The following is a 22,187-nucleotide window of genomic DNA, read 5'->3' on the forward strand; positions in this document are numbered from 1 at the left end:
ATTTATTTATCACTTTAATGTGTCATTTATTTATGTATTTATTTCTTTTTTGTTTTATTTAAATAATTGCATTTTTTAATATTTTATTTTTAATTTTCTAAATTAGTTTATTTTTAACTCAATTATTTATCCAACAATGGAATTGTGAATGTGTTAAATATTTCATAATCTAATTATTATGTTTTATTAATCCATCTATTTGAATAATGTTTTTAATTATTAATTGTCTTTTGTAATATTTTATTCATGTACGTATTTATTTTGATTTTTAATTAATTTATGTATTTAGTTACGTATTTATTTAATCATTTTAGTCATGTTTATTTGCATAGCCCCTAATCACAAAATGTGTCAAGGCTAGTATTTTCCCGCATAAAAAAGCCCCCATGATTGAAGTAGCTGTTTTTATTTTTAATTCAAATCACAATGAAGTGTCACAGTTGCACATTTTGTTGCTTTCACCGTAAAAACATTTGCAAAAACATTAATAAAATAAGATTCATGGAGAGCAGTTCAGTAAGTAAACACGCTTGGCAAAAGATGACTGCTGCCCCCAGCTGGCTGCTCGGTGAATGACAGCTTTAAACGTTGAAGCCCTCATTATGAAAACACGTTTTTAGTCCAATGCAAAACAACATTAATTAACCGCAGATTCTTGCTTCACTTTCAAAAATTCGCAGGGTTGATAAAACAACAAACAAAACACAACTGCTTGTTCGTGTGAGTGCCCTGTGGAATACATTGCTTGTCTTTTAGCTCACAAATTGCCCCATTTTATTTTCACCAGAGTCGCTTTTTGTGCCTTCTCAGCATGTAGAGTGAGGATGCAAATAGATAAAACAGCAAAAGCAAAAAGCTCTGACTAATTATACAGCTGTCTTAAAATGTCCCCGTCCCTGAGTACACAACATCTTGCTTACTTGCTTGGAATTCTGCTGTATACATTAATTTCACTGTGTGAAAACAAAGGAGAGTGGTTTTGTAGTAAACTCACAGAAAGTCACACAAGGTGGAAAGCACGAGAGGAATGAAACACACAGCAAGCAGTAGCACAATAATTGATCATTAAAAACATCAAATACAAACTGTTTTGTGGTAAAATAGACTACAGTGGCAAGGATTTTGTATCTCTACAAGCAAAATGACCAATGGGAGATAGGATTGTGCTGCTTGGAGTAGCTGGGGGTTGCATTACCAAAAGTATTTGCCAGATCGCGTTAGAGATCCCACAAAAGCAGATGTTTATCAATTTAGTTGGTATTTATTGGGGGTGCCTTAATATGATAAGCTTAAGACGCTCTCAGAGGCCTAAAGTACAACTGCGTTCATTTTCACAAAAATCGGTTTCGCAGTTCAACATTCACTTTTGCGGTACATCGTGGATTTATTTTCTATTAGTAGGTTTCTTGTACAAACATGTACTTCAAGAACTGTGTTTGTTTGAAAATTGTTCTAAAAGTATGATCCATTCCAAAGTCCCATCTGTTTATCAGTTCTACTCATACCTGGCAAGCCGGAAAGTGGACTTGCACAATACATGGATGGATACAACTGTGGCATTTTCGCCCTAGAGTTGGAAAAAAACAATATATATACCTGTATATATATATATATATATATATATACCTGTATATATATACCTGTATATATATATATATATATATATATATATATATATATATACGTTCCTGGAGAAGACAACCAATTCGAATGAGTATTTTTTGTGAGTTAGCGGGAATTTTCACACATAATTTGTTTCTGTACTCCAAGTCCCAGGGTGCTTTGCGGCATAAGAATATCCTGGGAGAACTGTGCGCATGTGCTCTCATGTAAATAGTTTCATTATGTTAAGCTCATCAAGATGTGTGTGTGTGTATCAGTAGCTTTATAGCAATATTAAAGTATGTATTATTTGACCTCTAGATGACACTGTATTGTGTCAGGCAACTGAAAACAGCACACGAATTCAAACAACGGAGACTGAAAAGTGACCAAACCGCACCATTATTCTTTTCGGTTATTTTGCCCGGCCTTTTTGAGGTTTTTGGGTGCCTGTAGAAGCAAGACGGACGACAAATCTTTTAGCTTCCTCTCGTTAAAGTTCACGTTATGTAAATAAATGCACATTTCTTGATCTGCAAGTATTTTAAAAAATGCACGTTTGTATGTGTTCATGTTTTTTTGCTCATTATTTAAATCAATATTTTTTTAATGCCTGATTTGTTTTGTTTTTTACTACTCGGAGGCACTACATAATACATACTGTACCTTTAATATATATATATATATATATATATATATATATATATTCACTTAAATCAGGTAATTATGAAATAGATTAACTGCGAAAATCAAAGGAAATGTCATAACAAAAGCTGCACAGAATTGGTTATATGAAAATGATTTCATATAACTAGTGGTTTTAAAAAAACAAAGGAACAAAAATAACTAACCCCATGTGTCTATCCAAGATTTTGCCCAGGTTTGTCTACTTAGAAGGGTAGATATAGCTACTGTAGTTCATAATACTGATCACTATAAAGTACCCATCAAAAGGACTGTTTGTGTCTTATTTCAATAAAAGATAAAAAAAATAAATAAATAAAGATTATTTTAATAATCTCTAAATTGTTTGTTTCATTGGAAATTTTAAAAACTAATAATTTACTCCACTTCATTCAAATAATGAAGTTTGGGCAGATTGAAACATAGTGCACAAAACAAGATTATTCTATAATATAAAACAATAAAAAATACCAATTGTTTGTCAAATAGCTTAACAAAATCAATACAAATGTGTGCGATGAACCCGCAAATATGTATATATGCGCGTATAAAAAAAGGTGGGCAACATCGAAGGAGAATGCGAGTGCTTAGTCAAACCAAGTGTACCTTGTGTATCAAAAGAAGGTCTCAGGGCGCCCTCTGCTGGTCTTAAGTACGACTACAAGTTTGTCGCCGAATGAAGAGAATGTCTCTCAACAAAATGTTGTCTTGAGTCGTCCTCTGCTGGGTCAAAGTGGTGCTACAATTACGACCCCCTCAACTTCCCAAATCCACTACAACATCACGACGAAATTCAGTGCACTCTCACTTGCAAAGAATTAACGTGCTAACACAACACAACGAATCGGTAATTAAATTTGTTTCTTTGCCACGCCTTTCAAATTCAAAGATTTGTTGTTGCAGCCTTAGTTGTGACCAAACTAACAACTTTTGAGCAGTGCTCCAAAAGATGTTTAAATAATGAGTAAGGCACAACTAAGACTGTAAAAGTATAAAAATGTCCAGACAGCAAGCAACCTGACCCAAGATGTGGTTCTTGTGAGCGAAGGGAGTGGATAAGGGATGGGGTTAGTCGTCCTTTTTGTCTGACGCGCAGTCTTCGTGGTTGTCCGACGATCCGCTGAGCTCTAAATCTCCCGGCATGGCCTCCTGGATGGCCTGGTACCTTTGAAGCTCCAAGTAAGTGGTGAAGAGCTTAGCGTACTCCGGGTGCGTCATGGCAAAGGCTTGAAACTCACCTGAGGGATATAAGTGGACTTGTTACGAGGACAGTAATCCATATTGAAAATCGAGTTTTCACCATTTGCTATTTGGTGGACACTCATTCAATGCCATCCATTGTTTATCACCGCGAGCAAAGGGATGAAGTTATCATGTTTTCGTTCGGGATCTATGTATTAGAGGTAAGATCTTAGACTCGGGCCCGAAATTCGGGTCGGGCCTTAAAAGTCAATCATTAGTCCAGGTTCGGGCCTCTCTTTAGCCAATTTTTTTTTTTTTTTTTTTTTTTTAATTATAAGTGTGCGCGTCAGACACAGAGATGAAGGGGTCGGAGACGATCAAAATCACCCTTTCTTTCTTTCTTCATAGAGAAAAAAAATCGTGTTTGCTTCGGGCTCTGTCCCTCTAATCAAGTAAATTTGTCTGTTTTTTTTTTCCTTTTTTAACTATCCACTCGTCATTAGTTCTGTGTTTCCTTTTTTTCATGGAAGATTCGGGCAGCGCAACATTTCCAATTATGGATAATTGACTGGTGATTTGAGATTGTTTAGAGACGTGAAATGAAATCAAGGATCAAGGACTGTGTTCTATTTTTTAGGCAGATAAAAAAAAGAGAAAATATTATTCAATACAATTTTTATACTCACTGAAAGTGATAAAACCCGAGCCGTCGGCGTCAATTTCCTTGAACAGTTTGACCATGTTGAGATCCGAGACGCCCAAAGCGGAACGCAGGAGCACCGAAAACTCCTCCCGGGTGATTTTCTCGTCCTCGTCGGTGTCGAACAGCTAAAACAAGAACAAATATTACAGTATTTGAATTGTCTTTACTGTCATTAGGGCTACAACAATTTGTCGACAAAAATCAATAATAGATATAGTGGACAACGAATACCATGCTCGACTATTGTTGCCAGACATGGTTTTCCAACAGTGTGAGGAAGAGGTAAAACCTTAAAATGTCTATCACTTTATATCTCTATTTTTGAACTCAATCCAACATCGTTGAATTCATAAAGGCCTGTCTGGGACCAAGATCTCGAAATCACAATTTCTGATAAGCAATGGGACAAAATACTCAACAGTGTGTATTCTTCATCTATTTGCGCAAGACTTCCACTCCTTTAATGTAAGATCCCCTACACTATCTCACCAATGCAAAACTGACAAACATTTTACTGGGCAGGCCAGATGAAAACAATCACAAGCAGTTCACATACATATGTTTTGCTCTTGTCCCAAACTCTTTGACTTTTGGTTTTCCATTTTTTATACATTGAGTAAAGTCCTCAGCTATATAATATGCCTGGACCCACTTAATTCCCCCTTTGGAGCTCCGCCATCAACGTGTCAATCCAAACCAGCACAAACTGTCATTTCCTTTTCCACGCCTACTTGCGACTCATCCTCCTTAAATGGACGCATACATCCCTTCTAACACACAACAAATTGATTATTGAAATACTGCAAAACCAGAAGCTTGACAAAATCTTATTCTCTATTAAAAAATCCCTACAGGCCTTCCAAGAGATCTGGCAACCCTTTCTATCATACATAGATACTATGCAGTTTGACATATATAGTCACTATCTCTGAGCTGCCCAAGTCCCCCTTGTTGGTCTTTCTTATTTTATTAATGAAATATAGGTGCAGTGTGTGTGTGTGTGTATATATATATTAGTGTGTCCCGACGGATCACCACCTTATCGTGGTGGGGCACTTTGCGCGTCTCCATGACCCCTAGAGCTATGTCGGCGGGAGTCTCGTACTCCTGGTAGGGTTACCCAAGCCGAACAGGTCGAAGGGTAGAGTCCAGACTAAGAGTGATCCCAAAAGCTGGTGGCGGCACGCTTTGAGGCGGTTTCTTACAGACCTGGATCCCGTTAGCCGCCGGTCGTCTAGGGTCTCCCTTGCCACTGGAACCATCTTCTTTACAATCAAGATAGTGGCGTTGGGGAAAGCGCCCCCCTTAAGCCACTTTAAAAACCATCATTGCGCAGGTATCCTCTATTACCTGAGTCTCCGACCACAATCCAGGATCGGACTGTTCAAACATCAGCAGACTCACAAATAAAAGAAGATGGTCATCATCGAATCGATGGACAACCCCAACATATATATTAGTGGGGCAGCACGGCAGCGGAGTGGTTAGCGCGTGTGTGGCACAGTCCTGAGGTCATGAGATAAAATCTTCCTGTGTGAAGTTCGCATGTTCTCCCAGTGCTCGAATGAGTTTTGTCCGGGCACTCCAGTTTCCTCCCACATTCCAAAACATGCATTTCAGGTCCAAATTGTCCCTAGGAGTGAGTGAGCAAGTTGTCTGTCTCTGTGTGCCCTGGGACTGGCTGGCAACCATTTCAGGGTGTCCCCTGCCCACTGCGCAAAGATGACTGGGAATGGCTCCAGCACCCCCGCGATCCTACTGAGGATAAGCGGTGCAGATAATGGATGGATGCCTATATATAGTGTGTATGTATGTATACATATTTTTTTTTATTTTCCCTGGTTTTTGTATGGCCGCCTGTGTTGTATAGGTGGGCAAGGGTCATACTTACAAATTGTTTTTTAATGGAGACCCCTATGTTAATTGTCTCCTTCAAATTTCTGTACCACCAGTAATGAGAGAATATAAACAAAAATATTTGAAAAAAAGTCGTCCAAAATCAACCTTTCTCTTCCCAAGTCCTCACAACAGACTCTTTGGGCTTGGCCCCCAAGTAAGTTTGTCGAGCTCGGCCTGGTTGGGGATTTAATACTGCTGGCGTGGGTCAAGTTGGAATTTTAAGCCGACTATACCTCTAGCGTGAGTTATCACTGCAGTACCTTGGTGATGCACGAACATTTAGACAAATCATGTTGGACGGTTGAATAAAAACGAGCTTGACTCGCCTTGGTGATATTCAAGTAACATACAACCCAATAAGGTTTTGATGCATCCAGTCCAAAAAACAAAAGCCTTAAACATCAAATGTCAGTTGTTAAAATCGTTTGATTTTAAACTGTTGAGAATTGTTATGCACTTTAGTTACAGACTTTGCAATTGATCACTGAATCTACCTCCCAAAATGGCCTTAATATTTGTTTTATTGAATAATTATTAACCATTTATTTGACTAATTGTTTCAATAGTCGGTGACTATTCGACTATTAAAATAGTATTTTGTTGTCATTGATAACAAAGTAGCGAACATTTTTAGAACAAGATAGGACTAAAGGGACTCGAGAGGAAAATAAGATAAAAAGGATGGCAGGATAAATGGGCTAAATATTTACAAGGTAGTGCTTAGAGACTGGCCTAAGTTTTAAGTGCATCAGAGCAATAGTAAAATATTGCAATAACATGAAGCAGCAAAATAAATGTGATATACAAGATAGGAATACCCATTTTTAGACACATGCACTATATACATTTTTTTTAATTATCGTTTCGGGTCGCGATGGTCCTGGGGAGGAAATTGTCTCTGAGCCTATTAGTTGTTGTTTTACCAGAGGGAAGCAGGTAAAATAGGAGGTGGCCGGGGTGAGAGGAGTCCTGTATGATGTTGTTGGCTTTCCTGCGGTATCGCAAGCCAGAAATGCAAGACTGGCCAGAGAGCAGCCAATGATGTTCTGGGCAGTTTTGGGTTTGCATATAAACTTACGGTTTCATCTGAGAGGATTTGGCCAAAAACTGAAACTTTTAATATGATTATTTTTTTAAATCTTTTGTTCCTTTCCGTCCCCGTTTCAAACCACATTTGTTGTCCTGGGCGGAAGAACTGATTCCGGGATTGAGTCCAGGACTCCCAAGGCGCTCGGCAGCAGACAAAGATTATTACCGTGACATGATCCATATGTCTGTAAACTCGGCTGTCTGCTTCCATTTCACAGCAGAGACACACACTCCGGTTTCAGCCTTGCTTTGACAAGCCAAGGATGAAAAGTGGTTTGGTAAACCTTATCTTGTGGTCCTCTTACACCCGTTAGACGAAATCAATTCATCATTTAAAATTGCAATTTAACATACCCGAAAAGCCATACGCAGCACTTCTTCGGTGTTGGCCGGTCGACACAAGATGGTCACGCCGATGACATATTCTCTGAAGTCGATGGTACCGTCGCCGTTCTGGGAAGAAACCATAAATATTAAAGTAAACTTTCTGATTAGGTAATAAACAACAACCATCGGATCTGCGAGTTTTTTTGGTGAGTGAGCGGTTCTGAATATTGACTTATCACCACCTTCAAAGTGAATTTCCCGCCTATAAATTAACATATAACTCCTATTAATAATTGAGGGTGCACTACCCTGAAAAATTCAACAGCTAAGCATTTCTTACGCTGCCATCATTGCCAATTGGGAGAATTACGTTATTTATCTGTGTATAACGCACTTTTTTTTTAACCTAAAAAAGACTCAAAGTCTGGGGGCACGATATACACAGGTTTTACCGTATTAGGGCAATGATCGATCAGTCGAAAAATATCACTGACCACTATCGCAAAACATTGGGTGCAACGGGAATCTAACCCGGGTTGCGGCGGTGAGAGCGCCGAATCCTAAGCACTGGTGATATAGAAGACTAACGGAAAGGCATTTGATTTTATCTCATTGTCACACAATTTTTATTCACGGAAAGTTAGAGAACAGTGAAAACAGAAAGTCGTCCTGAAAGATATAAATAAACGCAAAAAAGCATGAAAAGGGAAACAATTCTGGTGTATCTGATGATGATTCGGACTTGGAAGGACATTAAATAAATACTTTGTAAATTTTATGTTGGCATTTTAAATAAAAAATGTGACATGATCAGGAGATGATGTACTTGTAACCTATGCAGTCCTTTGAGATATTTTGTGATTAAAGGCTACACAAATAAATGGGACTTGACTATATGAAGTCCAACAATCAGTAAGCCCCATCCAGCATACATTTCTATATAACATTTATTTTTTTTAAGATACATCTTAAGGTCAATAATACATATTGTCCCTTTGACTCACCAAAATGACCTAGCTTTACAAGTTAGTCCTGATTGATTAATGATTTTGCAAATTTTGAATGATTCCGTTTAAACGCTTACATTTCTTTCCTCAATTTCATGAATTCTTTTAAATTGTTAATTTCCAAAATGACAAATTTATTATTTTTCAGCCAAGCCCACCCCAACTTTGCGGGATTTGGCTATCACAGGACCTTAGGGGGAGAACAGGAGGTATTGTACCTGGTATTGGTATTGGTATTGTTCCTAAAAGAAGTAACAATGAGTTATTTACCCGGTCAAAGAGCGCAAAGAGTTCCTCCAAAGCAGGGTTGACAGGAAGCTTGAGGAACCCTGCAAACTCCTGAATGGTGATGCGACCGCCTTTACAGGATCGGGCAATAGCGGCGAAACTGTCCAGTTCCTTCCTCACGTTGTCCCATTTGATACTTAAGACGAGACATCGGGTAAATACCACGCCAGCAAGGTATCGAAATTACGCATCCTACTTGAGCTTGCGACTGATTTTCGTGAATTCAACCAGGCCGGCTTCCATCGGCAGCGTCATCTCTCCGGCAGAGATCATCAGACGGCAGTCCTCATACGTGTGGTCCGTAACGGGGACGCCAAGAGCCCTGCAAGATTAGTTTTTCTTTGTAGTTCTTAAAGTTTACTTAGAGGAACTAACAAAATATTTCTCATGGTAACAGATTATAAAATTCAAATCAAATTTGAGATCTCCTTTTAATAGTTGATGTCTCTGTTGATTATATTTTTACTTGTCTATTTTTGGTGTAAATTTACAAGATATTGTAACTACCTTGGACTGTAGCAATGTTATATAATTTATCTGTATTACTAAAACTCCTGAGCCAAGTCTTATCATGCTGCTTTAATCACACATCAACTAAAACTCCTGAGTCGAGTTTTATCATGCTGCTTTAATCACAAATCCAAGCTTGTCGCCTTCTCAAAGGTAAGTAGCTCAAGCTACAAGTACAGTAGTCGTTTCATAATAGGCCGGTTTGATGCTTTGATGTTTTTCCTTACTTTGCCATGATGTCTCGCACTCTGCTGGCAAGCAAAGCAGGACTTTTCTTCTCCTCTTCTGTGGGGATGTGAGGTGGCAGAAACTGGATAATACAATACAAACAACTTCACATGAGGGGCTTTTTTCTCATACAGGTGCGAGTTGTGGGTTCTTTGGGGTTTGTACACCTTTTAATGGCCAAATTTAAGCACTTTTAAGGACTTTCAACAACAATTCTGTAATTTCTCCAGTACCATTCAAAGAAGAAATAATACATTATGTTATTGTTAATGATAATTACAAAATAATTGTCATTATCTTTATGATTAAAACATTAACAACGTATTTAGGGGTTGCAAGCCAAGGAAAGTCAATTCCTCTAAATTGCATTTGAACTAAGCTACTGTAATTATGAACTGGTCATCTGAGCCACTATTTTCATATTTTACTAATTACCTTTTACTTGCGCAAAGCAAAGCCCCCAGAGAGCAGTGTCGGCACCATTTTTAAGCAGACGTACTTTATATTTCTTCATTTAACGCATGGTCTATCGAGTGAAACTGCAGAAAAACATGGCATTAATTTCAAGCATTTGCATGCACTTCATCCAAAATTCAAGGACTTTTCAAACCATAAAAACACAATATTAAAATTTAAGCACTTTCAAGGATTTCAAGGTCTCATACGAAACCTGATTCTTGAGCAGATTCAACGCAGATTCCTAGTAGCGGTACCACAGGAAAAACGACATTATCTTCTCCATTGAAAGATAATAGTGCTCATCTCATCAAAAAGTTAGTCCATAAAATGTTCGAAAGAATTTGAAATTTTATTTTTTAATTCATTTTTAACTGATACTATTATTGTGGTATTTACAGTATTACGTACCCTATCGTTCAGGTTTGATGTTAATTAAAGATTTTCGTTCTTTGACCAGAGCAAAGTTTGAAAAAAAAACCAACATGTTTAATAAAAGTCATTATTTCTAACCTTCTCAACTATACTTTTTATTTATTTTGCGACTCAATTGATTGCAACTCATTCAAATCTAAACTAAATCTAATTTAATGTAACCTAAATCTATCTAACCTAAATCTAAATCTAAAACTATTTATACATCCTGATTCGCGTGTGTGTTCGAATGTGGCTTATAGGCTCGTAAAAACTTAAACAGATGTACTTTAGGCCCTTGGAATTTTTTTTTGCTAGGTTTGGTATCAAGGAAACCCCCAAACAGACACAACAATCCTAGTTTGTTTAATAAAAAAGTGCGACTTTTAATAGAAAACACACCATTGTCTGGGTGACTCAAACTTTGTATGAATTTATTTTTGTTATTTTGTACTGCAATTAGAAAAATATATCAAAATGGAAAAAATAAGCCTAAAATTGTGCTTGATTTATGTAACCCATCCATTATCTGCACCGCTTATCCTCAGTAGGGTTGCGGAGGTGATGGAGCCCATCCCAGCTATCTTCGGGCAGTGGGCAGGGGACACCCTGAACTGGTTGCAAGCCAGTCGCAGGGCACACAGAGACAGACAACTCACTCGTTCATTCAAACCTAGGGACAATTTAGACCGGCCAATCAACCTGACATGCATGTTTTTGGAATTTGGGAGGAAACCCACACAAGTACGGGGAGAACATGCAAACTCCACACAGGAAGGTTCGATCTCATGACCTCACAACTGTGCCACACATGCGCTAACCACTGTGCTGCAGTGCTGCCCCTGATTTAAACTGAAATATAGTAAAATAATAACCACAATATTTTTAACAAACTATGCATCGAGCAACCTGTACTGAAAACTGCTATCAATACCAGTATTGGCCATTGGGCTGAAAAAAGTAATGAAATCAGTTTATTCAATTATATAAAATATTTTCGATGAACAAATTAGAAGTATTAAATTATTTTAGGTTTAAGGAAAATTTGCTATATCCTCCTTCTTGTATCATTTTTTGGGGGGGAAATTTAATTTATACGTCTACTTATGGCATCGATAAACGCGACTGTTAAATAGTTTATTTCTCCTGTGGGCCCGGGCAAAGAAAAAAACAGTGTTGTAATTTCCTTTATAAAATCATCAAAATAGTCTAAAACATTAGATCATTTTCTTTAAATAAATTTAATGTATTTTGTTTTTATTTGTTTTTGTGTAAACAAAATATGTTTAGAAATATAATTAAACACATTACATCATAAGTACAGACTAAAATAAATTAGTAACGGTTATTCTGAAATGATGTATTTCCATTTTTGTCATTTTTTTTATTTTTGGGGATAAAGATAATGTTTACAAAGAAAAAATATCTAACAATTGAGTTTTAGCAGTGACTATACCTTTACCTAGGGTTTGTCTACAATAAGAAAAATAATACTTAACATGAATAAGATTATCTGCCAGTGATAGATTTTTTTTGGCAGCGTAGTCATCTTTATACATACAATATTTTTCCAAAAATCTCTTATAAATAATTTCAAACCAAAGCATCTCATGTTCCCATTCAAATTTGATAAAATAACACTTTCTGACACAGCCAATTTACAATTTCCGGCCAGTAAAACAGACCCGATTCTCTGGAGAAGTGAGCACTAGCTAAAATTTTGAAATAAGCTATGTATCATCTTGACACTTAATTTCTGGAACCTTTCAAACTGTGGATAACACTGCAAGGTTACCTCGATCTCCACTGTGGTGTAGAGCTGACACAGCGTTAGAAGTAGCAAGGTCCTCCTAAAAGATTATTGAATTACTCACATGACATGCTATAAAACAGCAGCGTGTTTTGCATCAAAATAAGGTTATTATCCGTGAAGAAAAGACATGTGCTTATAAAGAGTACACTTACGAACTGAAACCCTGCCAAGTCCATGTTACTGTGTCCTGGAAGAAAGAAAATAACGCAATAAAAAAATAGAACGGCCATGGAAAATCGGTCACATCAAACAGACACATCAATATTATTTAAATAAAGTTGTGGTAGTAAAAAATACAGTATTTCTCAGGTGTGGTGATTATTAATACAAAAACTTACAATTTTATTCGGATATCTCATAATTATAGGCTGTACGGGTACGCCTGGAATAAAGGCACCTAAAGAACAGAATAGAAGAAAAAGAGTTTATTTTTTTGGCAATGTTTTTTCTTGCTTTTACTTTGAAAAGTTTTTCTTCATGTATTAAGCTTCCGAGCAAAGTCCAATAACACTTGTTTAATTTCATTGAAATATGACATAATTACAAGACTAGAAAGATGACTGATATACATTACTTTACCTTGTTTGAAAGTGATGAGACATGAGCGGTTTGTACATGTCCCTTCAGGAAATATCAAAACCTTGAATAGCAAAAAAAAAAGAGGAAAAAAATTGAGTTCTGTAGTCCAACTTGCCCTCGAAGCCAAACTGTCTCTGGTAACAAGCTCCTTTTCCTTTGCTTACCTGTGGCCATCGCCCACCTGACTTGGCTCTGCCAACAATCTCTTGGATAGTGTTCTTCCTTGAGTCAGGGTCTTTTCTGGAAACCAACACCGGCTGGAGGCAACGTACAAACCCTGATACAACAGAAAAGAAAAACCATAAATATTAGAATAAACAATGTAACAAAGCATCAGAGATCGCCTATCTGTTCAATCTATATCTATAATATAAGACCCTGTAAAATACTGCTATGTGATTTTGCCAAGAAAAAATATTTAATTTTTATATTTTTTCCCACTGACTTAAATAGTGGTGCCTGTAACTTTAAAATATTCTATTTGCTGACGCCATCTTCTGGCTGAAATAATCATTGCAGCCTGTGTTAAGCTCCTTTTGTTGCGTGTGCAAGTCCGCAACTTTCTTAGATTCGCTTGAATTATCTCTTCTCTTTTCATCTTTTTGGGGGTTTGGGTAGGCATTTAGATTGTACTTGAAACAGTCCATTACTTACTTTCACCATTTTGGTCCTAGAATAAAAGAAAACCGCGAGCAGGAGTGTGGAAATATTTTAAATTGATTAACCAAAATTTCTACTGAAATACAGTAAATATAAATTCATACCCCAAGTATAATGTTTCCTATTATAGGATTTGTATGTTGTTTCTCAAATAAACATCCAACAGGGTCAAATCAATATTTTATGTATTTATTTATGTTTTTTGCAGTGTGGTACAAAATTTAAAGAACGTTTTTAACAGTTATTTTTATAATGCAGATGACATGTATTATATGAGATCCTTCCTCTCGAAGAACAGGAGCTATTTATTATTTTGCTACTTAGAAATCCATAAGATCGTTTTTCAAAGTTCAAAATAAATAACATTTATAAAACAATGTTTTGCATTCTATTAGGTAGGCAATTCTTTGAATACGAAGGCTATATGTCGACTATTCAGTAAGCGCTCGCTGCTAAAGCAAAACTCTCCCAAGGCCAGCAGCTAATGCTAGCAGCGGCAAAGGTAACCTTCAGTGCTGAAATTTGATGGAAAACAAACAGAAAAATTGAAATTAAAACGTGTTTGCAATATTATACACCACTTTTCAGAAGTGAGAACAAAAATATCAGGCTTTGTCTCACCCCAAGCTTTGTATACAGTAATAGTAGCATCAAAGTATCAGCATCGTAACAATAATGTTGTAATTCAGTCTCTTTCACATCATTTAGTGTTAATTAAATCATAAAATGAATTCCTGTAAACCCTGAAGATAACATCTATACACGGATACTCAATATAGAGGTTGTGAAATTGTGCAGCTCAATGATACTAAGTAGATTAAAGAGATAAAGTGTGTGACGCAACGGTTCATACACATTACTCTGCCTTAATCGATTTGGCTTGTGGGTTGCTCAAAGAAAAACACAGCAAACGAGCCTTATCTTGTATTTAATTTGAAAAAAATGGCCATATAATGAATTATTAACACATTTTAAACAAAAAAAAACATTCAATATACTGTGATGGGGCAATGGAAATATAGAAAAAGGGTGGAAATGTGACTTACTGCCAAATATTGGCGTAGCCAGGTTTTCCACACGGGAGACGGTGGAGGGCAGGCCGGCCATGATGCACACGATTCCGTCAAAGAAGGTTGAGTGGGGGGCAACTGCCAGGATGGGCGCCTCGCTACTTCCCACCTGCTTGCCCTTGACCACCACCCGGAACCCCATGCAGAAGTAATATGCTCTCCCCAGGGCGGCCATCACACTCTGGCACATGAGTCTGCAGAAAGTTATTGTGCAAGGGGTCAATTTGAAGACCATACAAAGCGTAAGCTCAACAAGTGGATTTTGTCACTGCTTTATGTTTAAAATGAATATTAATGGCAGTTTAAGAATTTTGAAATGTAGAGAAAATGTCAAACATGCAAGGCACACTAGTTTCCTAAAAGGCGTTTTATAGTCCAACATGTTTATACACATATACTAGGCAACAAGAAATAGAGACAGAAGGAGAGAGACAGTGGGGCAGACTGTGGAAGAGGGAGGGACAGACAGGCAAAGACAGACAGACTCAGAGTCAAACAGAAAGAGAGAATGAGGGAGGGACAGAAAAACAAAGACACAGACAGACAGATAATCAAGACAGACAGAACAGTACAGCAAGACAAAAAGTGTGAACAAAAAAGAGAGAAACAGTAAAGAGAGAACGAGGCTGACATAAAAAGACCCAAAGAGGGAGAGATGCAGAGAGAGAGAGAGAGAGACAGACGGACGGACGGACAGAAAAAAGCACTTTCTTGTTACAAAGGCTACTTTTGCCTCGAGTAAATCTTCAAACTGGATTTCTTGAATTTACACTCCCTAATCAGATCACTCGTTCAAGCTCTTAGACAGTAAATTGTCGCAACAAGAATTGCAAAATTGGACTTGAACTTTAGGCTGCAACTGCTTTCAACTTCCGCCACTTACTTCCTCATAGCTCATAACCCAATCACTTCCATAACTATGTAGACAGCAGACATTCAGCTATTCTGAAGTGGCAATCATAACACTAGATAACGGAGGGATTAGATCAGAATTACCTTAAATGGAAAGAAAAAACACAATTATGACATTGCCTATTGCCTTTGCTCTGTGAAAACATAAAGCTACTGGTGGAGATACAGTCTAAAACAAAAAAGCAGTGTCACTGTCAATACAAATTTGTTTTGACAAAACACTGCGTTAGCTGACGGGCATTTTTGATCCGGAACCCAAACCGAGAACATCTTTCAACAGAGCTCCACACCCAGGACACAAATTACACACTTATACAATTATGGCAATGTATTGTTATTCGCAATATTCGATTTAATTGTTACTAATAACAAAAAATAAACAAAATTATTCTTGTCAATAGATATTTTATATCTGAAAATAACTAAACTAGACAAATGTAACAAGAACTGAAATCAATGTCAATAAACTCAAAATGAAAACGTGTGTCGTTCAATGACAACATTTATAGTTTATTATACATTGAAAAAAATTAGTGTGTTACATTTATTTTAGTTTAATTTAAAGAAACCCCTGCAAAAATAATGCTTATATTGCAATGGCTGGTTTATTTTGACCATTATTGAGCGCTTGGGATTAGGATCCTTGTAATAGAGGTTGTTTTAGCTTTGAACACCGTGTGCATCATTGGCACTATTTGCCAATTTTGAATTCCACACCCTTAGAGGTTGATCTTTTTGAAAACTATGGGATTTTGATAAGAATGAAAGGGTTTAGGGGAGGATCTCAAGAACATGATGATTTTGTACGACTTGAGGGTTTTGTAGGGTCTGTTTTTGTTCTCTTTGGAAGCTCAAAATACATTGATGTGTTTACTCCCTATTTTGAGTGTCTGCTAAACTATAAACATATCAATCACTAAATGAGGACTGGACTAGAATCAATTGAAACTTTTATATCCAAACAAAATTGTACTTTTTTTTCTATTTTCTTCCATTATTTAACCCTTTGAGACCCGGATATTGAAGAAAATATGTAAACAATATGTAAATAATTATATATATATATATTATATAAAATGCTTTATGAGAACATTATTCTAACTATGCCTGATAATACCAGTCCAAGGTAACCATAATGGTTGCTCAGCCAAAGTTTTACAGATCGTCAAAGTTCTGCATGTATAAAATTAGACAAATAAATATTAACACAAGTATTAATTACGAGCATAAAGTTGAATACGTGCTATAACTAACCTCACAAGTGACTAAAATGGAATTAAAGCGGCTAAAGACGCGATACTATTGTAATATTCTATTTAACAGTAATACATAAATCACATTTTTTTGAAAATTAGCACAGCAAAATAAACCCTAAACAGGCCAATTTCAGGATGGCTTGTTACCCGACGTTGCTCTTTCTGGGTTTTCATACCCATATTTTTGCAAACCCCCGCAGAGGAGCGTGTATCTCGTGGTAGACCTTTTTTCCACAAAACCGAAGTTCTAATTTAAAAGTAATAATAAAAATAATAAAAAACAGGTCCCCTTTAAAAAGAGTGATCTTATTTAGCAGAAACATATAAACTTGGGAAAAAATACACCAGAACTTCGTTTTTAACCAATTTGTCACATATGGTGTAATTGTTGAATCCTTTGATATGCATGCAATCAAAGTACAGATATAGTCACTTCCTAATCAGTGAATGTGAGCAAAAAGTCTGTCTCCTCAGTAAATTAGGGCAGCAATGATTAGTCGATGTTGTCAGGAAAAATCTCTAATATAGTCGAAAATTAAATTCATTGTCGACTAATGTGCCAGACACCTTTTTCCAACAGACAGGCATCTCTACATGAATATAATACATGCTGAGAGTGGCGTATGTGCAATAGCAATTGTGTCTCTGTCTGGAGCAGGAATATAAACATAGAAATGACGGCGTCAACACCAAGAATGCCTACAAAAACTTCTAAAGTTTTGGAACATTTTAGCCTGGATACAGCCCCTTAAAAGACTACATGTAAAGTTTGCAAAGCAGACCTTGTGTATCATGGCGGTGGATCAGTGACGCACGAACATTTAAAGAGCATGTCAGACTTTTGAACGAAACAGAGTTTGGCTTGCCTCGGTAGGATTCAAGTAACGTTCAAGCCTATAAACTGATGACAGGGCATTTTGCATTTTATACGCATATATTTCCCTGTAAAAGAGAGTTTAAGCGTTATAAAAGACTCTGCCTGAAAAACAAATTTTAAATTAAATGCATGCAGTCTGATGAGCATAAGTCAGTTAATAAAAACGTTTGATTTCAAACTGTTGAGAATTATTAAGTACCTTATTTTACAGACTCTGCGATGGACCATTAAATGTACTTCACAAAATGGACGTCATATTTGTTTTGTTGACTGTTCAACTGCTGGTAATGGGCCTCTTCTTGGTTTATGGCATTAAAATAAGGTTTACTTGATTGTAATTTAATATTTATTTGCCTGTCTCCTAAAATGGACTATGGTTTTAATTCTCCACTGAGCGAGCTCAATCCCTAATTGAATGTATATAGTGCTGGTTGGTTAGATCCCCTGACCACTAGGGTCTTAGGGGTACCATTTCCTGTGGTGTGTCTTGGGCAAGTACAGCCTGGCGGCGCTCATCCTTCTATTATATAGTGTATTTGTATTTAGTTGTACAAAATCGGAGTGTGTTCAATAAAATATGCATTTTTCATTGTACCCATTTACCTGTGTGTGTTATCATTTGCAACAAAATTAAATCAACTTCATGCTAAATTTAAAAACAATAATAATAATGATCCGATTATATGACTAATCGTTTCAATAGTCTGGGACTAGTCAACTATTCAAATAGTCGTTAGTTGCAGCCCTTCTGTAAATGTGACTGGCAATAAGACCCATGTGGGTTAGTCTGTTTTTTCTCAAAGTCAACTGGGAGGAGCTCTGACTTCCCCATAACCCTAACAGAATGAGCAGTATAGGAAATTAGTACTTGAGTTTGTCTTGTTATTAACCATGTCTTACAGCATAATGTGAATTCCCTTCTCTAATTACTTTTACACAATGATAAATGTACACTTAGGCACTATTTATTACTAGGGGATACGCTCCAGAACCTCCGGCAATACTGTCAAGATCAATGAAAAGAGAAGGACCACAATAATTGTAATGAAAAAACTGAAGCTTTAACGCACCAGGCCAAACACTTAATCAAAAACACAGAAACTATTGAAAACACCCCAAGGAAGTCCAAACATTGGTGGAAATATAAATTAAATGGAACAAATGAATGTACAATGATTTACAAATCCTTTTCAACTCCTGAATAGTTGACTAGTCCCAGACTATTGAAACAATTAGTCAAATAATCGGATCATTATTATTATTGTTTTTAAATTTAGCATGAAGTTGATTTAACTATTCAAGTTCAATACAACTACAAAGACAACATGATTCAAGTTAACAATAATATCCATAACTTTGTTTTGACTGATACACCAATAATAGCTTAGTGCTGATAACAATCAGCACCGTCCTTTGCCTGTTAGACAATACTACAAGAAACAAAAATAATAATAATGAAATGTGGACAAGTCAGACGACAACACACTTCCAATTTTCCGAAGTATCTAATTCATATAAGGTATTGCTTTCACTTTGAAAGGTAGACTCCCCAAAAAGCAGAAAAAATGAAAAACAAAAAGGTTTCACAAAGTATTTTGCTCGATGTAAATAGTATTCCTCTTATTTTATTGTATTAAACAAATACTTGCTTGTCTAGTAAGATAAGACTACTTACAAGCATCCAAATCCACCAATTGACCAATAATGTATTTTCTGCACTCTCTAATTACTTTACCTGTTTTACTAAATTTTTACGATGCTTTTCAAGGATGGTAAGAAAATAATCCTTAAAATCTATTTGAATAACATTAAGCGTGGTTTTCCAGTAAAATATGAAAATACACATATACAACATGGATCCAAAAATAGAGAACGTTTTATTGAATTGAAATATGTTATATAGCAGAGATAGATATATGTGCCCATTTTGAGGATATATTCTAATTTTACTAGAAATGAAAGGTAAAATGTGCCAGGGCACGACTAAAAAATGAATTAACGGATTACTTGTTTCATTTTTTCTTATTTGACTTAAAATAAATCTTAAAACAAGATCATTTGTATCAGTAATGACTAAATTGTTGCTATTTTTCTTACATTTTACTCACTTAAAATATATTTTTAAATAAAAGAATAGTAGTTATAACCTTAATAATCCAATACAATTTTTATCAAGTCAAAATATTTCTTAAAAATACATCTCATAATATTGGTTAATGGAAGAACAATTTATAAAAGTAATAATTTAATGAAATGTAATCAATTGATATAACTGAAGTTATATTATTTAATAATCATCTTTATAATCATAGGGCAGCGGTTAACAACCCAAACTGAAATAGCTACATGAGACCCGCCAAAAAATTGTCAGGGGCCAAAAAAGATCAAAAGCCTTATATAAGCCTTATAATGAACGCATATGTATCTATATTAACTAGCAAAATGAAAGTTAGATGCAGAACATCCTGTGGAGAATGAGGCACCACGTGACTACTCTCTTGTAGGATACTGCCTGTAGTTTTGAATATGTTACTATAAAAATGAATTAAGGTATTTTTAATCATTTTGATAAAATTCAAAAAATGCAATGAGGAAATCCAATTTTTGATGTGATTTTTCTTTTGGGGATTTGAAAAAAATAGCAAATTGCACAATGAGCCCCTTATCTGGGTAACAGAGAGTGCAATTAAACGCAGCATGTATTTATGAAAATAAAATTACATTAATACAGTTTAGGTTTCATTTCTGCGCAGTTATTTTTCTCTTTTTATCTTTGAGGCCGATGGCGGATCACACACAGGATCTGGACCCTTTATAAGGGCCGAAGCTTGGGCTGCACAGTTTGCTCTCACACAGGGGACACAGGAGAGAAAAACAAGCAAAGGACAACTGCGCTACACCAGTTCATATTTGCAACCCGTGTTGAAATGTAATATTTATTTTACGTATTATTACAACATTTGAAAACATTACAAGTGTTTGTGACATGGTAGTCCTCCAACAGAAACCGTATTGAAACAAAACAACCGTAAATTCCGGACTATAGAGCGCACCTGATTATAAGCCGCACCCACCACATTTTAAGGGGATAACCGCCTTTGTACTTACACAAGCCGCACCTGTATATAAGCCGCATGCGCCCACATTAAAACTGTAATACAATCACAAAATTAACCCAAACCCTACTTTGAGTCCCGCGATTTTAACTTAACATAAAGTACACAGTTCAAAAACCACAGCCGGCAAAATGAGTATAAAAGCTATTATATATATTTATTGTCAGATATACTATAATGTTTAAAATGTCAAAAAGAAGGTCTACATTGTTTAGGTTTGGTCATTTGAACCAACATTTTATTTTTTTAAATTTATTGTTTGCAAAATGCATGTGAAGTTTACCTTCTCCACCCTGTCATTGGTGCGACGGCTCCCTTCAGAGGATGCTTGAAGGTGATGATGACAGCCACTGGCCAGGTCACCATGAGGACCAATGAGATAAGGATGGCTCGAAGAGGAACCAAAATGATTCCCTGCAGGAAACACTGAACAAACACAGTCAAGAAACACACAATCCTTGTTTACATTCCACGTGTGAAATCCAAATCAGTAGGCAGAAGCAAATGAAGGCTCCTATTGTTCCTGCAGCACACACCACAATTGCAAAGCTGATTAAATGCACAGAGGCCCAGGCGACATGCACCTCTTTGCACGCATGAAATTGATTTGTTTCCATTTCTGTAATTAACCTAAACGTGTCATGGTCACTCACTTTGATAATGGTGGCTTTGGAGAGTTTTGTGTCCTGCACAAACGGATTGATGACTGCAGGCAGGAGCAGCGATTGCTGCCTCGGGAGGGCGAAGACGCGTTGGGACGGCATTGTCAAGCGAGAAAACGACACAGCGTTTAGAGGAGCGGCGTCATGTTATCATTTCACTTCCTCGCCAGAAGCCCTTTTTGTCTTCTCTTCTCCTTTTCTTTATTTCTCACGGTAAAACCTCAATGCTCATGCTAGCAAAACAGACTGCGGGAGCCATCCCGGAAGTGGCCCACCTCAAGCTCCGCCCACTTTGCTTCACCGTTTGCATGGGTTAAGAAATGCTTGACGTTTTCATACATTGCGGGAAAGAAACGTTCTTTTTTATTAGTAAAATAAGTTTATGTGCTCTCATTTTTTTCCTCAATATTTAGGCCGTCTATTTGGAAATAAACACACTGCTATCAACTTTGTGTGCATATTTTTAATGGATTTCTTGGCATAACAAACGAACAATTCATTATTTTCTTTTTTCTCACAAAGGTTAATATTTAAAAATATAAATTTGCCAAAGTAACAAAGAAGAAACAGTATATACCTTTTAAAAACTTTACATTTTAAAATTGACAAGTTTCCAAATAAAGATTGCAAGAAAAAGAAAAACGCAGGGCTCCTGTAATGTGATAGCCTAATATTGACGTTTATTTTGATATTTTGGACTTAAAAGAAAGTTCAAAATAGCATAATTACAGTGGTGGGCCATCGGGGCCTGCAAGCCCTTCTCTGATGGATAGAGCTGTTGGTTAATCATTTGGTTGGTCATTCAAATTTCGAGTTGACAACACCAAGGCCTGCTAGAAGGCGTAAGAAAACG

At 36.4% G+C, this 22,187-nt stretch overlaps 1 protein-coding gene across 1 annotated transcript; it reads right to left on the bottom strand.

The window, feature by feature from the left end:
• Positions 1–1,656: 1,656 nt before the first annotated feature.
• On the bottom strand, positions 1,657–21,616 carry lpcat2 (lysophosphatidylcholine acyltransferase 2). The gene is made up of 14 exons (XM_088333909.1): positions 21,326–21,616; positions 20,956–21,098; positions 14,488–14,705; positions 12,946–13,058; positions 12,782–12,842; positions 12,541–12,599; positions 12,355–12,389; positions 12,185–12,239; positions 9,519–9,601; positions 8,978–9,103; positions 8,764–8,917; positions 7,514–7,612; positions 4,155–4,296; positions 1,657–3,524 (listed from the first exon to the last, which is right to left on the bottom strand). Exons 1-14 carry the CDS (start codon positions 21,434–21,436, stop codon positions 3,355–3,357), a joined length of 1,569 nt encoding a protein of 522 aa, XP_088190035.1. The 5' UTR covers positions 21,437–21,616; the 3' UTR covers positions 1,657–3,354.
• Positions 21,617–22,187: the final 571 nt, after the last annotated feature.

The sequence above is a fragment of the Urocampus carinirostris genome, chromosome 4, assembly GCF_059441175.1.
Source record: "Urocampus carinirostris isolate Australia breed hairy pipefish chromosome 4, RoL_Ucar_1.0, whole genome shotgun sequence".
Taxonomy (NCBI): domain Eukaryota; kingdom Metazoa; phylum Chordata; class Actinopteri; order Syngnathiformes; family Syngnathidae; genus Urocampus; species Urocampus carinirostris.

What these genes read in the sequence shown, in the direction of transcription:
- lpcat2 (XM_088333909.1), bottom strand. Translation starts at nt 21,436, where the DNA reads ATGCCGTCCCAACGCGTCTTCGCCCTCCCGAGGCAGCAATCGCTGCTC. An exon ending in CCAATGACAGGGTGGAGAAG is followed by an intron (nt 14,706 to 20,955) that starts GTAAACTTCACA and finishes AACTTTCTGCAG; the next exon opens with ACTCATGTGCCAGAGTGTGA. An exon ending in AAAATCAGTCGCAAGCTCAA is followed by an intron (nt 8,918 to 8,977) that starts GTAGGATGCGTA and finishes TCTCGTCTTAAG; the next exon opens with TATCAAATGGGACAACGTGA.